This window comes from Pongo pygmaeus, chromosome 8 (assembly GCF_028885625.2).
Source record: "Pongo pygmaeus isolate AG05252 chromosome 8, NHGRI_mPonPyg2-v2.0_pri, whole genome shotgun sequence".
In the NCBI taxonomy this organism is placed as follows: Eukaryota; Metazoa; Chordata; class Mammalia; order Primates; family Hominidae; genus Pongo; species Pongo pygmaeus.
The window spans coordinates 96,394,952-96,416,761 of record NC_072381.2 but is presented as its reverse complement, the minus strand read 5'-3'; the positions used below and the strand labels follow the sequence as shown (position 1 = coordinate 96,416,761).

The 21,810-nt window shown below is 35.0% G+C and overlaps 1 protein-coding gene across 6 annotated transcripts in view; it reads right to left on the bottom strand.

Moving 5' to 3' along the window:
• PCGF5 (polycomb group ring finger 5) overlaps positions 1-21,810 on the bottom strand; it is a 122,453-nt gene that overhangs the window by 12,995 nt on the left and 87,648 nt on the right. For all 6 annotated transcript variants that reach the window (XM_054503689.2, XM_054503687.2, XM_063669979.1 and 3 more), the window contains exons 6-8: positions 19,915-20,063; positions 9,931-10,029; positions 6,842-6,931 (exon numbers count right to left, since the gene is read on the bottom strand). In XM_054503689.2, coding sequence (XP_054359664.1) covers positions 6,842-6,931; positions 9,931-10,029; positions 19,915-20,063 — 338 coding nt within the window. The remainder of the gene's footprint in view (positions 1-6,841; positions 6,932-9,930; positions 10,030-19,914; positions 20,064-21,810) is intronic.

Here is a 21,810-nt window from a genome sequence, read left to right as displayed (position 1 = left end):
CTGGGAAAACCTCACTTCTTGCATACACGAGGGACATCCTCTTTCTTCCATCCCTTCCTCTGATCACTCTCTCCTAGATCTCTTCTTCAACTTCCCCTGAAAATAATACTGTTCAAGGAAATCAGAGCTCTGGGAGGGACACGGAACTTTGCTCAACCTATAAGGCATCTATTTTCTGTTTTATAGTAGGTTCTTTATATTGCTTTATATTGCTGATTATATTAGCATTAGATTATATATATATATATTAGATTATATATATATGGCACTAGATCTATATTTTAGTCACATTTGTGGTCTTAATAGCTAAGGCCCAGAACTGGCATACATCAGCCATCAGATGTTTTATGAGTAAAGCAATGAGTGAACACACTTTAAAACTATTGAGTAGATTCATTTATAAACCTACTACTTTAAAACAGTTTATTCACATTTAAAAAAATCATTCCCAAATCCTAATTCTTAAATACTATGCTAAACTCTTATTAAATATAATTTTAATTGTAATTGGACTATAAAACATAAAATGTATACTTTAAAATTATGCATATATGAATTCAACATTGCATACTTTTCAAAATGGAAAAAATTAAATACATAAAAAATATAAGGTACAAATTAACCAGGATATTTCTAACATAGCAAAGTAGGTTTTTAAAAGATATACTTTGAAAGATTTAAATAAGCATTGATTAAAACAAATATATTTGTAGCCTTTTAAATAAAATTTAAGGAATTTTCTATTTTCCCAAAATACTTCAGTAATTTTTTTCTCTAGCAGTCAGTCCTTGATTTTGGGTACAGTGTGCATCAACATGCTGTAAGGCGGGCTCAGCTCGGCTCTCCTTTAGCAACCTTCTCCTTTCTCTCCGAAGAGTCCCCAAGCTCTGGTCCATCAGACTTTGTGTAACATTGAAAATTCTAAACAGGGTCAACAAGAGTAAGCTGGAAAGTGGCAATTTCACTAAGTGATTCTTTTTTTTTTTTCTATTGATCTTTTTGGTATCAGTCAAGATGTATATACTTGCTTTTCTTACAATTGCCTACTAATGCAAATAAAGCAAAGGAAGACAAGCATGGTGTAGTAACTTTAGGTGCTGGACTGGCAGAGGTTGCTGGAAGAGATAAAACTAAATCAGGATGAGCTGGGAAAAGGGGGCTGTACTGAGAACTACCCAAGAAAAGGTGAGCAGGAAGAACGTGAGTACACGATGAAAGCAAAGGCTGGATAGAGATATTGACAATAAGCTCTCAGAGATGAAACTAAGTGAAGGAGGAGAGAATTATAAACATAATAAACGTTAATGTGCATAAGCTATTAATAAAATAACATTTATCATGTCAGACACTCTGCTAAACACTTCAGTATATAATATTTCATTAATTCTTAGTTTTACCCAAATTTGAAAGAATCAAAAAACTGAGGCAAAACTAGGAAGCAGGACACAACTGGAAGAAAATAGCTGTAACACATAACAGCAAAAGATTCATATTCAGAACACTTAAAGAGATCCTAGAAGTCATTAACAAAAAGACAAACATGATGAAAAAGAACCAAGGGAATGACTATGATAGGTAAGTTAACAGAAGAAATATAAAATAGATGATATGCAGTGTTGGGGAGGATGTCAGAAAATGGGCACTCTCATTCATTATTGGTATGATTATAAATTTCAAATAATATCCACTAAAACCTTTTCAGAGGACAATTTGTATCTATCAAAATTTAAAACATGCATACTCTGTTGAAAATCTGCTTCTAAGAATCTAGCCAATGGATATGCTTGCATATGTGTAGTAGGTACTGGAACACCTTGCTTGTAATGTCAAAAAATTTGAAAAAAATCTAAATGTCCATCAAAGGAGTGTGTTAATCAAATTATGCTACAGCCACAAAAGGAATACTATTAATGTATTAAAAATTGTTTCAAAGTTTACTGATTCTGCACAAGACACATTATCAAATTTTAAATAAGTTGTAAAACAATACATATGATTCCATTTATGTTTCAAAAAATGTGATGACCCCTGGGTATGAATATTGTGAAGAAAGTCCAAGTATTAGATGGATGGCAGATCAGATGATATGACATAAGTCCCTTCCAAACTGAGATCTGATTCTGTAATTCTGCATCCTCAATTTATAGATGTGGAAACTACAGGGAAAGTCAGTAGTCACAGATCACATCTCCTGAAACACTATTACTCAAAGGATGGTCCGAAGATCAGATGCATTAGCATCTCCTGGGAGTTTGCTGGAAATACAGTATCTTGAGTCTTATTCCCAGACCTACTGAGTCAGAATCTGTATTTTACCAAGATCCTCAGATGATTTGAATTTGCATTAAAGATCAAGAAGCATGTTTTTTTTTTCCTTTTTTCTCCCACTAATAAGAAAAAGATTAATGCCAAGCTTGAGTATAGAAACTTGAGGTGGTGATACTGATATGAACTGAAAAAATGTTAAGAGCTAAGTCTGACCAGCTGTTTGTTTTGATTCCTAAAGATAAAAATCTTTGAAAAATGCATCACAATGGAGACAAGGGTCTAGAGAGGGCAGGGACCATAGAAAGCAGGCTTAGCCTGAGGTGGAACTACCCCAAGACAAAGGAGAGCAGTGGCACAGAATATGTATGGTGCAGGTGAAATACTCCACTATACTTGAGAAATTGAGGCAAAATCAATTATCCTGAGATTCTTCCTAAGAGGCTAGAAGCAGAGCAAGGTAAAGGGGTAATCTGAATATGGAGTATCCTTGTCAGAGATGAAAGACTCCAGGGGGCAGAGAGTGGTATCCAATATGAGGAGGAAAGAAAATGACAGATCTACTCACAGTGTGTAGAATAGATGAGGAGACATCCCATAGTACCAAATAGAATAAAAAACCTGCAAAGATGCCAATTCCAGCCAAATCAATCTAGAAATATAACCCAATGCCAGTCGCAATCCTATTCTAAAGCTCATTTGGAAGAATAAATGGGTAAAACTAGTCAACACAATTTTCAAAAGCATAATTGGGGATTTTTCCCTAATAGGTACTAATACACATCATAAAGCAACCTAGAAGGCCCAACTATTTGCCTTATAAAACATGTTTAAACTTCATCCAAATTTATCCCAAAGAAAGTAGACAACTGGAGGGTTTTAGATAGGAGTGTTATGTGGCCAGATCTTTATAAAAGGTAGATGATGTGTAATGCTGGTACAGAATAAGACCTGCTCACAAGAACAAAACAATGTCTAGGAACACACACACACACACATATGCATACACACATATGCACAGACATGGTGACATCTCAAAACAATAAGGTTAAATATGGATTATTCAATATTCAATACATTGTATTTCTGATTTAAAAATAATTTGAAATAAATTAGAATCTTAACCTTGTGTTTTTGTATAAATAAATTAATCCTGGGTAGCTTAAAATGTTTAATACAAAAAAGCGAGAGAAACAAGTAAAAGAACCACATAGAAGTCATTAGTTTAGGAAATAAGCTGACTCCAGCCCGAGGCAGAGCTAGTTAGCCAATAGGTAGACTAGTAAGAGCTCTTCAGACATCCTGGCATCTTGCTGGTAGTGGATGATGAAATAAGGGATGTGATCACAACAATATGCTACAGGAGCTTAATCAAGAAATGACTGTTTTAGTGATACTGCTGCATTTGTCCATGTCACTCAACTGTCAGAATTCATCTATTAATATTATAATAATTCATAATTGGAAGCTGAACAAAAATGGAAAATTTAACAGAAAAAAAGGAAGCTGAGATTCAGATAAATAAAAATTATCTGTAGGATATATTTTGCATAACCATTACCTTATAAAAGGTAACATTTTCATTCAATTTACTCTTTGAACAAGTATTGGTTGAGTATATATGCTGGGCACTGCCCTAGGTGCTGGAGATTTAGCAGTGAACAAACAAAAATCCCTGTCCTCAGATTATATTTTACTTGGAGGACAAACAATAAACATAAATAAGAGGCATAATATGTCAGAGGTGGTATGAAATATTATGGAAAACAATAAGGCATGAAAAGGGAGTAAGAATGCCATCGGGAGAGGGGTTTGTAGTTTTAGAGGAGGTCAGAGGCCTCACTGAGAAGGTGACGTAGAAGCAAAATTCTTTAAGTGTTGGGGGTAAAGGAAATGAGTTAGGTGGATACCAGGGGAGGTGAGGGCAAGTGGGGTGTGGTTGAGAAAACAGGCCAGTGTGGCTGGAGTGCTGTGAGGCCAGGGAGACAGAATAAATGAGGAGACAGAGTATCTGGGGAAGACTGTATGGGGGCCACATATGTAGGTCTCTAGAAAGATTCTGGATTTTACCTAAATTAAACATTATTGGAGGAATCAGAGAACAGAGTGGGCATGTTCTAACCTGTCTTAAGAGGATCACGCTGGCTGCTGTGTGAGGTGAAGATAGAGGTGGGGCAAGGGCGGTGGCACAGAGCCTTGCTAGGAGAATGGCGATGGTGGGTTGGACTAGTAGTGAAGTGGACATAGTGAGACATAGCTGGATTCTGAATGTATATTTTGATGGTGAAGGTTACAGAATTTGCTAAGAAAGGATGGATGAAAGAAAAAGGCAGCAATCAGTGCTGACATCAGGGATTTTGGTCTGAGCAACTGCAAAAATGGAGCTACCAATCTTAGAACTATTGAGATTGTGGCGACTGAGGGTGAAACAGGTTTGGAGAAGGAAAGCAACTAAAAAACAGGTTTGTCACACCAAGAAATGAAAAGGGCTAATATATTACTTTACTGTTGCACTAAATGTAAAAGGTAGTAATTTTTCTGTTTATTGGTTTAGTTTCCACCTGAATGATGAACCATAGCTACTGAACCACTTTTTGAACTTTTATTAAAATATGCCTGAAACAACAAAAAATTTAAACTATTCACAAATATGTAATCAGAAATGTAACAGTAAGGACTGATTTAAATCATAGTCTCTTACTAAAAATGTCTATAAATTAGCTCTTTCATACTTTGACATTAAAATAATGGCAGCTGGGGCAACTTTGGGAGGAGTTCTTGTAAAGAACAAGTGAGCCACTTGTAGAGGTCATGCAGTGGATGACCACTAACATCTCTTTAACCTTAAGGCAAGTCTATTCATCACGATGATTTCAGTCACTAAAACACACTGCAATGCCCGCTAAACTGTCAAAGAAAGCTGAAGTTACATTCAATACAATATTATGTGTAATATCATAATATCCATTCCCCAACAGTGTTGGGTAAGAAAGAATTTACTACCTGTGCAATCTGTACCTGGTACCTGGAACATTTTGGTTGTAAGGATTAACTGAGGGTGGTTGATGTATGTACAATCATTTAAAACATTATAAAATGTTACAGAAAGGCAGGTCATAATTTACCAAATACAAAAGCAAATAGATTTTTAAAAATGTGAGCCACAAACATGTATGATGAGTTCTTCAAGGGCACACACTATTTGGTGGCTGGTATTAGAATGTAATTTTTTCTTCCTGCTGCTAGCGAAAGCGTTCAGTCTCACAAAGAAGGCTTTAACCAGGGCTTTTACTACATCTCAAGCAGGAAAAAAACTTCTGATTTACAAATGTAGGTGCTTCATTTATTATTATATAATATCAAGACATTTCTTCTGCAAAAGAGCCAAATATCTTACCCATAAGACAATGAGTTTTTGAGGCTTGTTTTATAATAATTCCACAAATGTTTACATTCAATATAAATATGTTTTGGAAATATTGTAACATGGCAACCCTCATTATATCGGGATTCTTATTTCTTATTCTTGTGTGAGGTCAAATTTCTTAATTTTGTGTTTTTTTTATGATTTACATTTTCATGAGAAAATATAATAAATCTAGTTTACAGAATAAATTACACAGAGTATGGCATATTGTATCATAAACACAGAATCTTAATGTCCAAAAGATAATCTTAGATGTTATCTACTCCAACTTTATAGTCAATCTTAATTCATGTTTATTTATGCACTCAGATTATGAAGATAATTTCTGATAGCATTACTGCTGTATTCCTTAGTGTCATATATCAGTCCTACAATCCCTAGTACCTCAAATTTGCCTAATATCCCATGCTTGAACCTAAGTTATAGTTACTACTATAGAACTTAGTAGAACCTAAGTTACTACTGTACTCCTTAGTCTCGTATCTCAGTCTCACATAGCAGTCCTACAGAATTAACCAGAATCAAAGATATAGTTCAAAATACAAAATTCGCCTTTTGGGTTTTTTGGGTTTTCTTTGGTTTTCTCCTTTGAATCATTTCTCCCATATGCTTAGGGCCTAAGGCACAATAATCTAATTCGGGCATCAGAAAGCACTGCAAACTCACTTACCCTTAAGTCCGAGTTTATATTTTCAACGAAAAGGAGGTACCTGAAAGAAGATTATTTAGATTCTACCCTATGTGTCCCCTCTACCACAACCAAAAATAAACACCCTTATCAACCATTAATCATATTAGTCAGGGGAGAACTTAAGTTTCCCCCACTCCCATTCCATATACATAAATGTTCCAACAACTTATTGGGTTTAAAAAATATGTCATTTTCTCTGTCTTGGTTAGTAGAGTCCTGAACGTATTTAGATAGGGTTTTAATCTCACTTTAAATCTAATACAATCACATTTACCACAGACCTTGATTTTATACATAAGACCAATTTTCAGAGTGCTAGGAGAAACAGTATCAAGAAAAAGCAGTTTCTTCTCCTTCCCAAGCTAGTTTGTCTTTTTTAGTTTCTAATATTGTTAAATTTGAGTAACGTAATGGTATGTAACTAAATAAACACATAGGTAAATATAAAAGCAATTTACGTTTTCGCCTCTTAGTCGCCATCTTGTCATGTAGATGAATTCCATAGTATGATCCTTCCCCATAATTTCACCATTGCACAGCACATCCAACTTTAAAAAGAATCATTATAGATCTATTAACATAATGTTGAATTCAAAAGTATTTTGCATATTTTTTGAAATTTCAAAAAATATTCAAATAGTTGGAACAAAAGTATTATCCATTATTTTAAATAAGAAGCATTTATTCTCCTAAAGCATTAACAATTTGGATATGTTACTTATATACTGTTACTATGCTGTATACTATATACAAGATACTGTTTATCTTGTCCCATATACCCATATCTCAAGTTCATACACATAATTTACAAATGCAATGTAACCTTTCTTAGTCCAAATCTCTGTCATGTCTCTTAGAGGTTTAAGGCATAGTTCTGTGACTGCCCCTTTCTGAACAAGACCTGCAGAAACCTCACAGTTCCTCTCAGCTCCTTTGGCTTCTCAATTCCTCTCTCAGAATTCTTTCACCTTCCTGAGATTTGAAGGGGTTACTTTCTTCTTATTAGTTTGGGGTTGAAGAGGGAAATTAATGAATGTGGATACAGTGATTTATGGGGCCTTAAAGGTGTATGAGAATTTTCAGTAATTACCAATAGCTAATTTGATACAAAAGTTATGACTGTGCCACAGGTCTGTCTCTTAGGGCTGTCTGGCTTCTCTGGTTTGCCTGGTTGGTAATTTGCACAATACTTACAGGATCCTCTTCCCACTTTGCACAAAGCTTCAAAAAAGCGTACTTATCAGCGTTAACTTTTGCTCCAAGTTGCAAGAACCGAACAACCCCTAAATCTTTAAGAAGGCTACAGGAACTGTGACTATAATTCACTAATTCAAGAAAGCATAATTAAGCAAATGTTTATCATCGATCCCTATTAAGTAATATAACATTTTAGTTCTCTAGCTATTAAAAACAAACTGGAAAGATTTCATTTGAAGTGTGGGAGGGGAAGAAGAATGAGTTTTAAATAATTCTGCATCTGGCTAGACAGAGGCTACAGTTTTGAACTTTAAGATGAGTATAGTTTCAGTTAATTGTATTAGACATGTGAAGCAAAATTATTGATTTTTTGATGATTTATGATGACTTACATGGACCTCAAAATGTTTTTCAGGCATCATTTTATTAACTTTTGAAAGAATAAAGGAGATAATTTCATTTTTCTTTATGTTTTTTGTAAATTAATTCATAAGCAAAGTAAAGGGTCTTACTTAGGATGCATTTTGCTCATCAGGTATACTGCATCTGTTAATGTCGTTTAACAACTAAACTATCTTGCCCCAGTTAGCAATGCTGTTACAAAAGCTTCAGCTGTCAGGTATTTCATTAAATAATCCCCCTGCATGCTAGGCAGCAAAATAAGGGGGGAACTGAAAAAGATTCCCAAAAGTCATAGGAAAAGTCCTTTGCATTGGGATACATAAGGAGGTGTCAGCGTACTGAATCTCTCCCCCTTCCATCTTTGTTTATAGCGAAATATATACATGCCAGAAGTAAGACTATGTAAGAGTAACAGTTCTCTTAGTAATAACAGCTTTCTAAAAATTAGAAAATGTTAACTCAATGAATCAGACTTAAAAGGAAATAAAACCGTACATGCTATTTTGCGTGAAGAAAATAAAGTGCAAACCAAATCATAAAAACAATTTATTGTCTATTTTTCACTGTAGTTGTATCCATAGATTGTTACTATCATTTATTTTTACCAAGTACATTGGGCTTTATAGTTAACTTCCATAATTTCTTCCTAATACAAACGTTGATGTCTCTAGAATTTTAAAAAATATTTGTAGAACCATACCATAACAACAATTTTCAACCCACAGACTAGTCATCTGAGAGAAATTTTCAAATAAGCTCAGGATCAGCGACTTCCTCAAAACATGGACATAATACCTATCAATGTCTATCACGTTTTATTTCTCCTATGATGACTCTTCATGATATTCATATTACTGCAGATAAGCCAGAAAAACTATGCTGCCTTTCCTTTGATGTCTTTGTTTATACAGGAAACTAGTCCTGGTCTTTAATTTTCTTTTCTTTTCTTTTTTTGAGATGGAGTCTCACTCTGTCGCCCAGGCTGGAGTGCAGTGGCGTGATCTCGGGTCACTGCAACCTCTGCCTCCCAGGTTCAAGTAAGTGATTCTTGCCTTGTCCTCCTGAGTAGCTGAGATTACAGGCGCCCGCCACCACACCCAGCTAATTTTTATATTTTTAGAACAGACAGGGTTTTACCATGTTGGCCAGGTTGGTCTCAAACTCCTGACCTTGAGTGACCCCACTAGCCTCAGCCTCCCCAAGTGCTGGGATTACAGGCATGAGCCACCACGCCCGGCCTAGTCTTTAATTTTCTAGGTGCTACTATCAGAACTCGAAAGGGAAGAAGGGGAAATTAATGAATTGTAAGATCATCATTTAGGCAGGTGAGAAATATTTCCTTACTATGTTTTAGTCATAACTCTAGGATTAAAAACGTTCTCTAAACATGGAACACATGAAAAGCTATGCTGTGAACAATATCAGGGCAGTTTACCTCTTCTGTAAATAAACTGGTAAATTACATTTATGCAGCTATAATATGTTGGTTATGTCTAGTGCTAAACAAAACCACTTCTGCATTTCACAGAAATGTGATTACTTATGAAATTCCTTGTGATAAAAAGACAATGTTTTACATTCTGAAGAAGTCTATAAAGAATTGGTAATAACGGATCTCAAAGATCTCAGATAAAAAATGACATACCCTAAGGCATGAATACATTTAGCTGGTATATTTATTTTGGGAGTACTTAATGTTAAGTTCTTTAAATATCTCCTCTAATTATAAAACACTAAATGTATTAGTATCATAGTTCATTCAGGATATGTTCAATTAGAATATACATATTACCTAAGTAGAATAATACATTCTGAAAATTAAATTTTTAACACAAAAATAATCAGTTTCCACAAAAATTAATTTGAATATATTGTTTTCACTTTTGTTAGAATTTTACTTCAAATCAGAATTATCAAAATGATCAAGCTTAGATATTATTTAACTTACCTCATAAGAACTTGGAAGTTTTAGTTTTAAACTTAGAAATTTTTTAATAGTTCCCACAGTCACACGTGTAGAACATCGAATGAATTTCTTCATTAAACCCTAAAGGAAATAAAGATTACCAGTTAAAATGTTCTATCTTGCTTCTGGTGAAACCATAGCTACCAGTTCCACTATCATTTTGAGTATTTTTAAAATGTATTGTGAAAACATTTCAATTTATAGCTTTTTAGTATTTGCGAGTAAAAATATTCCTAATTATTGGATACTTACATGACATTCTTCAAGAATATATTATCATGTGTACTAGGAAAATCCTGGCAAATAGGCAATCTGCTTACCTCTAGACATCTTAGTAAAGAAAACATGAGTTTAAATTAAAAAGAAAAAAAGGTCACAAAAAGCACAAAAATATATATATTTTTTATTATTTAAGTTTTTCTCTTTCTTTTTTTATTATTATTATACTTTAAGTTTTAGGGTACATGTGCACAATGTGCAGGTTTGTTACATATGTATACATGTGCCATGTTGGTGTGCTGCATCCCTTAACTCGTCATTTAGCATTAGGTATATCTCCTAATGCTATCCCTCCCCCATCCCCCCACCCCACAACAGTCCCTGGTGTGTGATGTTCCCTTTCCTGTGTCCATGTGTTCTCATTGTTCAATTCCCACCTATGAGTGAGAACATGTGGTGTTTGGTTTTTTGTCCTTGCGATAGTTTGCTGAGAACGATGGTTTCCAGCTTCATCCATGTCCCTACAAAGGACACGAACTCATCATTTTTTATGGCTGCATAGTATTCCATGGTGTATACGTGCCACATTTTCTTAATCCAGTCTATCGTTGTTGGACATTTGGGTTGGTTCCAAGTCTTTGCTATTGTGAATAGTGCCACAATAAACATACGTGTGCATGTGTCTTTATAGCAGCATGATTTATAATCCTTTGGGTATATACCCAGTAATGGGATGGCTGGGTCAAATGGTATTTCTAGTTCTAGATCCCTGAGGAATCGCCACACTGACTTCCACAATGGTTGAACTAGTTTACAGTCCCACCAACAGTGTAAAAGTGTTCCTATTTCTTCACATCCTCTTCAGCACCTGTTGTTTCCTGACTTTTTAATGATCGGCATTCTAACTGGTGTGAGATGGTATCTCATTGTGGTTTTGATTTGCATTTCTCTGATGGCTAGTGATGATGAGCATTTTTTCACGTGTCTGTTGGCTGCATAAATGTCTTCTTTTGAGAAATGTCTGTTCATATCCTTTGCCCATTTTTTGATGGGGTTGTTTTTTTCTTGTAAATTTGAGTTCATTGTAAATTCTGGATATTAGCCCTTTGTCAGATGAGTAGGTTGCGAAAATTTTCTCCCATTCTGTAGGTTGCCTGTTCACTCTGATGGTGGTTTCTTTTGCTGTGCAGAAGCTCTTTAGTTTAATTAGATCCCATTTGTCAATTTAGGCTTTTGTTGCCATTGCTTTTGGTGTTTTAGACATGAAGTCCTTGCCCATGCCTATATCCTGAATGGTATTGCCTAGGTTTTCTTCTAGGGTTTTTATGGTTTTAGGTCTAACATGTAAGTCTTTAATCCACCTTGAATTAATTTTTGTATAAGGTGTAAGGAAGGGATCCAGTTTCAGCTTTCTACCTATGGCTAGCCAGTTTTCCCGGCACCATTTATTAAATAGGGAATCCTTTCCCCATTGCTTATTTTTGTCAGGTCTGTCAAAGATCAGATAGTTGTAGATATGCGGCATTATTTCTGAGGGCTCTGTTCTGTTCCATTGGTCTATATCTCTGTTTTGGTACCAGTACCATGCTGTTTTGATTACTGTAGCCTTGTAGTATAGTTTGAAGGCAGGTAGCGCGATGCCTCCAGCTTTGTTCTTTTGGCTTAGGATTGACTTGGCAATGTGGGCTCTTTTTTGGTTCCATATGAACTTTAAAGCAGTTTTTTCCAATTCTGTGAAGATTATAATGTATAACTTCTGAAACACGAGGGACATTTTCTAAAACATGGTATCACAGCTTTTAAATAATTTTAGAAAGAGCAGTGATGTCAAATGGGACTCTGAGGAGCCATAGGGTTCAACAGAGAGAGGCTGGTTAGGCCACAGCATGCCCCAGAAATCAGAAGTTGCATAGTGTGGACCTTGTGTTGGGAAGAATAGTGTCTGATAGGCCGTGCCAGTACTTTAATGGAAGAACAAACTTCTCTGTGCCTGATGTGTCTCATTTGTAAAATGTGTAGAGCAGTACTAATTCACTCTTTAAGCTTGACTATCACTAAAATATAAGAACCAATCCAGAAGGGATACCCAAGCTGAAAATGAAGTAAAATGAGGTTGTAGACATAATAAACATGAACCAATATGTGAAACAAAATTACATTCCACAACCTCAAAAGTTATCAGAATACGAAAACACACAAAACAGCAATAGACTCTTTTGAAGATAATTACTCCTATTTTTATGTATAGGAAATGAGGTCAGCATCACTAAGTCACAACTATGCAGTCAATGTTTATTTCCTAGCAAATGTTTTCCTAACAAAACATATTTCCTGGCAAAGACCAACAGAAATAAATTAACAAATAATAACCTGGTCACAATACAGATGATAAAACATCCATTAAAAGAAGACAGAAGTTAAAAGTTACATCTAAATCAACACATATTCTACCCATTTCAAAAGTGAAGACGGATATTCTAGACAGCATGAAAACAAAGGGTTAAATGTACAAGTCTATCTTCTCTGTTATCTGTTCACCTTCTCAACTATCCCAAGGTTTCCTGTCAATTTTCTTCTTGCCCCAAACAGCTTACAAAGAATCATTAGCACATTTTTACAAGCCCCAGTTAAGTCAGAGAAGAATATAAGGGTGTAGATTGATCATCCCCAGTCTGAAATCTGAAATGTCCCAAAATCTGAAACTGAGGGCTGACATGACACTCATTCATTTCAGATTTGGGAGGTTCAACTGTAAGTATATACAATGCCAATATTCCAAAACTCAAAAAACTTCTGGTCCCAACCATTTTGGATAAGGGATACTCAATCTGTACTGGAAGACTCTTAATTTGTGTATTTTTCATCTGTCAAGAAATCAGGAAGAATCTCCAGAAATGATGTTGGTATCACTACTTACAATCTTTCAGAGATTAATAACAGTTTTTTACTATTCACAAAGTTGTACAACCATTACTATGATCTAATTCCAAAACATTTTCATCATCCTCAAAAGTAACCCAAATCTATTCACAGTCACTCCCCAGCCTTCCCTCCTCCCAGCCCCTGACAACCCTAATCTACTTTCTGTCTTTATCCTTGTCTGGACATTTCGTGTAAATGGAATCACATAATATGTGACCTTTTGTGTCTGGCTTCTTTCACTTAGCATAAAGTTTTCAAAGTTCATCTATTTTGTAGCATGTATCAGTACTTCATTGCAGTTTATGACTGAATAGTATCACATTTCCTTTCATTCTGCTTTTCCATTCATCAGTTGATAGACATTTGGGTTGTTTTCACTTTCTGGCTATTATGAATAATGCTATTATGAATATACATATACAAGATTTTATGTGAACATGTTTTCAATTATTTTATACAGTAGTCCCTCCTTATCTGCAGTTTCACTTTCCTTGATTTCAGTTACCCAGTCAATATATCACTGTCCAAAAATACAAAGTGGAAAATTCTAGAAATAAACAATTCATAAGTTTTAAGCTGCATACAATTCTGCATAGCATGTTAAAATCTTGCACCATCCTACTCCATCCTGCCCAGGTTGTGAATCCTCCCTTTGTCCAGCATATTCATGCTGTATAGGCCACCTGTCCATTAGTGACTTAGCTATCTCAGTTATCAAGTTTAAAAAACCAGTATATACAGGATTATTTGGTACTATCTGTGGTTGCAACATCCCCTGGGGGTCTTGGAACATATGCTCCACAGATAAGGGGGGACTACTGGATATGATCACATACTTAGAAGTGGAATTACCATGTCAACTCTTTGAGGAACTGATAAAGTGTTTTCCACAGTAGCTGCACTTTCACCTTCTCACTAGCAATGTATAAGGTTTCAATTTGTCCACATTCTCTAACATTTATTATTTTCCTTAAAAAAAATTTCTGGCCATTCTAGTAGGTACAAAATGATATCTCATTGTGGTTTTGATTTGCAGAGCCCCAATGACTAGTGACGTTTAGCAACTTTTCCTGTGCTTATTGGTCATTTTTATAACTTCTTTAGAGGAATGTTTATTCAAGCCTTTAGCCTATTTTTTCCAAATTGGGCCATCTTTTTATTGTTAATTTATAAGAGTTCTTCATATACCTGTACATTTAAGGCTTATCAGACGTGATTTGCAAATATTTTTTCCCATTCTGTAACTTTTTTCACTTTAAGTGTCCTTTGATATACAAGAGTTTTACATTTTAATGAAGTTTTACATTTACAATTTATTTCTTTTCTTTTGTTGCTTGTGCTTTTGGTGTCATTTCTAAGAATCCACTGCCAAATCCAAGGTCATGCGAATAACTTAATTTCTCCTTCCTTTTGGAAGGCTATAGATTTTTGATGAATATAGACTTACTAGTTGACAGTTTTCTTTCTTTGAGCACTCTGCATATATTATCCTATTGCTTTCTATCCTCCACAGCTTTTGGTGAGAAATCAGCTACTAACCCTACTGGGAGTCCTTTGTGCATGAGTCACTTTTATATTGTTGCTTTCAAGATTCTCTCTTTGTCTTTCAATAGTTTGATTATGATGTGTCTAGGTATGAATTTCTTTGAATTTATCATACCTGAAGATTGTTAAGCTTCTCAAATGTTTAATATTTTTCATCAAATTTAGTTGGGTTTTTGGGGGCCATTATTTCTTCAAATATACTTTCTGTCCTTTTTTCTCCATTTCCTCTCCTTCTGGAACTTCCATTATGTGTATGCTGGTAGGCTTGATGGTGTCTACAGGTCTCTGAGGACCTGTTCATTTTTCTTCATTCTATTTTTCTGTTTCTCAGACTGAATAATCTCAATTCATTTAACTTCAATTTTATAGGTTCTTTTTCTTTGGCTCAAGTCTGCTGTTGAGCCTCACCAGCAAAATTTTCATTTCAGTTGCTATACTTTTCAACTCCAGAATATTAAAAAATATTTAATATTCTGTATTTGGTGAGATCATTCTTATATTTTCATATAGTGCCCGGACCATGGTTTTAGTTCTTTGTACATATTTAAATAGATAATTTCAAATCTATGCCTAATAAGTACAATGTCTGGGCTTCCTCAGTGACAGTTTCTATTGACTGCTTCTTTTCCTGTGTATGGGTCAAACGATCAGCTCTCTGTAACTGCAGTCCTGCATTTGTGAATTCAAGCAATCACAGATAAAAAATATTTTTAAAAACAATAAAAATAACAATACAACAATAACAATAATATAGTATTAACAACTATTTACATAGCATTTACATTGTATTAGGTATTATAAGTAATCTAGAGATGATTTAAAGTATATAGCAGGTTGTGCATATGTTATGTGCAAATACTACACCACTTTATATAAGGGACACGAGATCCACAGATTTTGTTATCCATGAAGGGTCCTGGAATTAATCCCCAACATATACTGAGGGACCACTGTATTTGTTAGTATCTCTCATATTTTGTTGTTGTTGTTGTTGAAACTAGACATTTTAAATGATATAATGTTGCAATACTGGAAATCAGATTCCTGCCTGCTCTTCAGTCCTAAACTAATTCCATAAAGTCTGTATTCTTTACCATATGTAGTCATGAAAGTTTCTGCCTAGAGGTCAGCTAATAATGGAACAGAGATTTCTTTACACATCTGGAGCCATTAAGTTGCTCAGTCTTTGCCAAGAGTCTGGGTATGTGTCTGGGGGCATACCACCAATATTCAACCCAGGTGTTGACAACTCTGCCTTAGTCTCCGCTTACTACTCATGCAGACCACCTCAAGGTGAGGCAGAGGTGAGAGCTTAGGGCCTTCTCAGGTCCTTCCCGAACATGCATACAACTCTATATATGCACTTGGCACTCTAGATTTCAAGGAATATGTCACAGCCTTTTGAAGCTCCTAGGGACATCTCACTCTCCAGCTTTTCCATTTAAGCTTTTTGGTGAGTCTCTTGTTTGCTCCAAATGTTATCTATACCTCAGGCAGTTGTAAAGTTGAAACATTTGCCTGTAATTGTTTTTGACAAATGCCCCTTTCCCCCACCCACAGAGAAGGCTTTTTCCATGGGGGCAAGCTCCAAGTCAAGTCGAATACTGACAATCTTGTAAGTGGGGTCTCTGAGGAAACAACCAGACAGGTCAAATAATGACCATTCTTTGGCAATGAGGCTTTGAAAGAGCTCTACCTCTGTTCTTTCCCTTTGGTCCCTGAGAGTCTGCAATGAGAAAGCAGGCAGTTATTTTCAAGGCTACTGCAGAATTTGAGCAGGGGCTGGAACTAAAGCAAGTTAAAATGCCACAAAGCTCACCCTTTATACTGACAGTCATCTTCTTGATAAAATGCTCTATATGCATCTATAAGCCTTTGTTTAATATCAGATCTCTGGAAAAGCTGACAATGAACATTTTTGCCAGTATTTTTATACTTTTATGGAAAAGTGAATTTTCAGAGATACTTACTCTACTCTTTTTACTGACATCCCACTCTTGACTTTGACTTCTGTATTACAAAAGCAGTAGGTATTCTGTATAAACTATACATGCAACTAACTACTGCCCCACCACATTTGTGAATCACATCCTTCTGCAGAGGAATGAGATGGCTGAGAAGGCTATAAAGCAATACAGACATTGTGTCTCTGCCACTAAGGGAGTTACAGTCTAGTATCAAGGACAACACACACATAAAAAAAGATAGTATCAGTGCCTAGAACTCTTAGGCGCATCCTTAATAGATAACAAACTAATCCCTAATTGAGAGATAAATATAAGTACTACAGAATTTCAGAAAAGGGATTCACTAGGTTGGGAAAAGCGTCACAAAAAATAAAAATCTCTGGGTCTTGACAGAAGCATAGGATGGTGGAAGAGGAAAGAACACGCCAAAAAGGAAGGGTTGTTCAAAGTTTTAGAGGTCTTAAATATTCGTAACACAAGCTTTTATATAATCTAGATACAGATCTTTTGTCAGATATATGGTTTCCAACACACACACACACACGAGGTGGAGGGGAAGAGACAGAGAGAGGGAACGAACACATACATAAAGGAATAATCACTTGTTTTGAAAGGACGATTTACTAATGGGTTTAATGGGAGATAAACTTATTAAAAGAGGTGCTTGTTAGTGAAGGGCCTTGAATACTAATGTAAGGAGTTATGACTTAATTGTACAGGCCAAAAGGTGGCAAACTTTTGGCCTGTACGATGGCCATGTCCTCAGGCCAAATCTGGCTGGCCATCAATTTCTATAAGTAATGTTTTATTGAAACACAACCATGCCCATTCATTTACTATTGTCTGTGCGGCCTTAGTGCTATAATGAATAAGTTGAGTAAATTGCAACAGAGACCATATGGCCTACAGAGCCTAAAATACTTACCATCTGACCCTGAGATTGGTCATGGCCCTCACTCTGGGCCTTACACACACTCAGGCAAGTGGCCCTAGCCCTGGATAACAAAAGAAAAATTAAGGGTACAGAAAACACTTAATAACTACTTTAAAAATGTAGATATAAGGGTGAGCAGCACTAAACTGGGGGGAATTTTGCAGGACTTGGTGACTGGTTGAAAGAAAAGAGTAACAGGTCAAAGATGACGCCAAGCTTTTGAACTTATTTGATTGGCTGAAAGACAGCAGTCATAACTGAAACTGCATGTTTGGACCAAAGTTAGATGAAAGTATAATGAATTAGACAACTTAGACAAGTCAAGTTTCCATTGTTAGTGAAACTCTCAACTGGTGTATTTAAAAACAGAGACATAACACTTCAGCTTGGGAAAAAAACCAGGGCTGGAAATGAGGACTTAAAAGTCCTTTGCATAAAGAAGAGAACAACAGACATGAGGCCCTACTTGAAGGTGGAATGGTAGAGGGAGAGACAGGATTGAAAAACTACCTATTGAGTATTATGCTTATTATCTGGGTGACAAAATAACCTTATGCCAAACCTGTGACACACAATTTACTTATGTAAGAAACCTGCACATGTACTCCTGAACCTAAAATAAAAGTTAAAAAATCCTTTGCGTAGTTGAAGCCACACACAAAATGGAGAAGATCTCCTAATATAGATACAGAGAAAGTATTAGGACATACTTACATATATCAAGTAGAAGGCAAGAAGTAGAGGCAGTGGAGACAAAGCAGGAATGGCCCAGGAAAAAAAGGAAGAATCAGGGTAGCTTAGTAAAAGTCATTTATAAACTAAGAATGAAGGTACAAGGATGAATACAAGTCCATAAAGGAAAGAGTGAATGGATAAAAGGTCAACTAGAATAGCAAAGTGTCAAAGATATCAAAAAGGAGAACAAGAAGCAGGGGTGGTTAATTTTTCAAATAAATTTATAAAATTCAATCTTTTATACTTTCATATGAGAAATCATGCAGAGAAGTGGACTTTACGTTTGTTTATGAGAAGATATTCAGCCTTTCCATTGATTTAACTTTCAGTATGAGCTAACTCATGTATTAGAGAGCTAAAGGATGACCATGAACTCTATGAAAAAGAACTTCCCAAAAAGGGGGATGACTTTTGGGAAAGACCATAAAAAACAACTGAAAATACTGTAAGGATAAATAGGTACAGTGGTCATTTCTCTAAAGATGGATGCACTTTATTACATGCCCCGTCCAATAAATTCCCCTTAACAAAATCAATTACCTTATTTTAACTATTTGTATGTATAAGACCTAACCAAGTTCCTTGAGTGAAAGATGTTTTTTCTTACTACTTACATCTTCACTGTCTACTCTTCACGTAGTGGATAAATATTCACTGAATTACTGTGCTCATATATGTTGTTATAAGATGCTAGGAAAACTTAATCTGAAGTGAAAAATTGTTTTTCACTTCCTAATAGGAAAATGCCATTAAACATATTAGTAAAAAATTCAACCCACTAGCCTATAGATTTACACAGAGGAAGTAAAAGAGAATTAGAGACAATGAATATAGGCATTTGAATAAAACACAGAATACAGAGAGATAAACAATATTCTCAGTGGATGACATTTGCTAGGATAAAGTGACAAAAATCTAACAGCTAACGTAGTGAAGATTTGTAATAAAAATAAAAGCTGCTTGTAATAAAAAGGTAGAAAACATTATTAAAGTAACACCATTTAAAGACCAAAGAAAATCAATAAAAGCAGAGTGTTTTAAACTTTCTATAAAGATCCTCTAAGGAAAGATTCAATTAGCAGAGGCAGAGGAAAACAGTACCAGAAATGGAGATTCTATAGGAAATAACTGAGGGCCTTCAAGGAATTTAAAAGTTCAGAGGCATTTTACAACATCTAATTTTACTTCAAAACTAATTGATTAAATTATTCACAAAATATGTTAGCTCTCACATGGAAATCTTGTTGAGTTGCAAATAAAAATAGAGAAATAAAGGATAAAATTAGAAGAGAATGAATAAAAGGGCTAGAACTACCAGTGACATGAAATTCTCTAAGTCTAAGTTGGTCACCACTCTAAAAAACAGAAACCATGCATATGAATTCCCAACAAAGGTATAAAAGGAGAAACAGAGGTGTGATTCTGGGCATTAGCCACTAGATGGTGGCATTGGCCCAGGACGGTTCAGTTGTGGGACTTGTAACCATTTGTAAGCATAGGATTGTCAAAGAATGGCATTTTATTTAATTATGTTAATTAAAACTTTGAAAGCAAACATTTTGAAGCATTAGAAAATTTGTCAACAAATTATCAAGGGTTTACTATAAATTGATCATAAAAATACCACAGTACTTGTTCACTCACCTTTACTACATTGTCCCCTGATTGCCCATTATTTCGTAAACAATCTAGACAGATAGCAATTTGTGGGTCACTTCTGTGATAATCTTTATCATCTTCATTTTCATCACCTTCTTCATCTACTTTCGGTTTGTCAGCTTTTGAAGTATCATCTGTATAATTTAAACAAAACTAAGCTATAAATCAAAGTTGATTTTAAAGTTAAGCAATCATACATTGATAATCAAAACAAAAATCAACTTTAAAAAATTTCCTAACAGTTTTTGAAGAAGAACTTAGTAACTTTAAAATGTTCCAACCAACTCAAGAATGGAAATATTTTGTAAAAAAAAAAAAAAAATTGGAAACTTATTAACATAGCATAAGATTTCTAGGCTCATTGGGACATCCAAATGAAAGATTCAGGACTAGCTGTATTTAGCCAAAAAAATGATTACAATTAGTAATTAGACTATGTTAGAAAGTGGACAAGATATATAAAAATACTTCCAAATTATTTATAGGTGTATATATAAATTATACTCAAGTTTATATATAAGTATATATTCAAATTAAAACCAAATACTTTTCAAATGATAAAATTAAGTTCTCAAAATTTCAAATTACTATTCGTAAAATCAGCCAGTGAAAAAAACGAGTATAATGAATTAGCTTTTTAACATGTATATAGCTATTAATACATAACATGTTACAACTCCATTAAAGAAATCTGAATGCCATACTTTATATTATATACAAATGTATTTCACCTATTACATACCTGTAGCCTATAAATAATGCAGCTATATTTATCGTTCATCTGTTGAGTAGCTTTAACTATATGTTGGATACACATCATACAAGGCCTGAGGGAACAATACTGAAACTAGAGCTATCATCCTCTCTCTCACAGTGGTCAGGGTATGGAATCAAATAAAGGCAAGTAAAAAAAAAAAAGAAAAAAACCAGACAAATACAGGATGTGAGAGGTAAAATGGACTATGCATGCACATACAAAAGAGACAACCCAAACTTTGGGAGTGAAGCAGAGGTTCAGGGACGATTTCCAGATGAGATACCTCTAAGCTAACACTTGAAAAAATTAGCCAGCCAAACATTACATTGTAGAAAAGTTTCCCTGCAAAGTGACAGGCCAGATCCTTTTCGATGACTGTAGTAAAAGCACTACAGGTATACCATAGAGCGGGGAGGTGGGTTCTCTTTTTTCTACATGTTTTCTTCTCCTTATTTATAGAGAATATACATAGATAGGAGTCGCCTTCTATGAACCAAACTCCTAGCTCCAACAAAAAATCCGAATTCTCCACCCAAGCTAAAGACCAAATACCAGAAATACTTTAAAATGGGAGAAACAATAGGAAAAGGGAGATAAAATTCACAAAGTAGGCTACAGCCCTTCACAAGTTAAACTGTGATAAGTAGAACCATAGAGTAAACCTACCACATAACTTCTGATGACAATCCCTCAGGCTCCTGTCCTCTTGAATAGGTAGTCAAAAACTGGAATATTTAATTAGCCTTATCTTATCTGTATTTTTACTAGAGCACTACTATAATTGGTTGTTATTGTTTAATTGCAGTGTACACGTGGGCAAAACAAACCCTAGTTATTTTTTTGGCCACGATTAGCTTCTTTGCCATTGTTTTGCTGTTGTTGTTACAGATAAAAAGTCTCTTGCTACCTTATTCTAGTCATCAAAACTATTCTCAAACTTCCCCTGCTCTAACAGCCTTGCACAGTTAAGTTGAACTAATAAAATGATAATCTCCATTTTACAGATTAAAAAAGAGAGATCTCATTCACCTTAATCATGTATAATTGACAATCCTATGATCTTATGGGAAAACCAAGATTGGGAGGCTGAACTCACAAGTGACCCTATAAGAACACACACACAT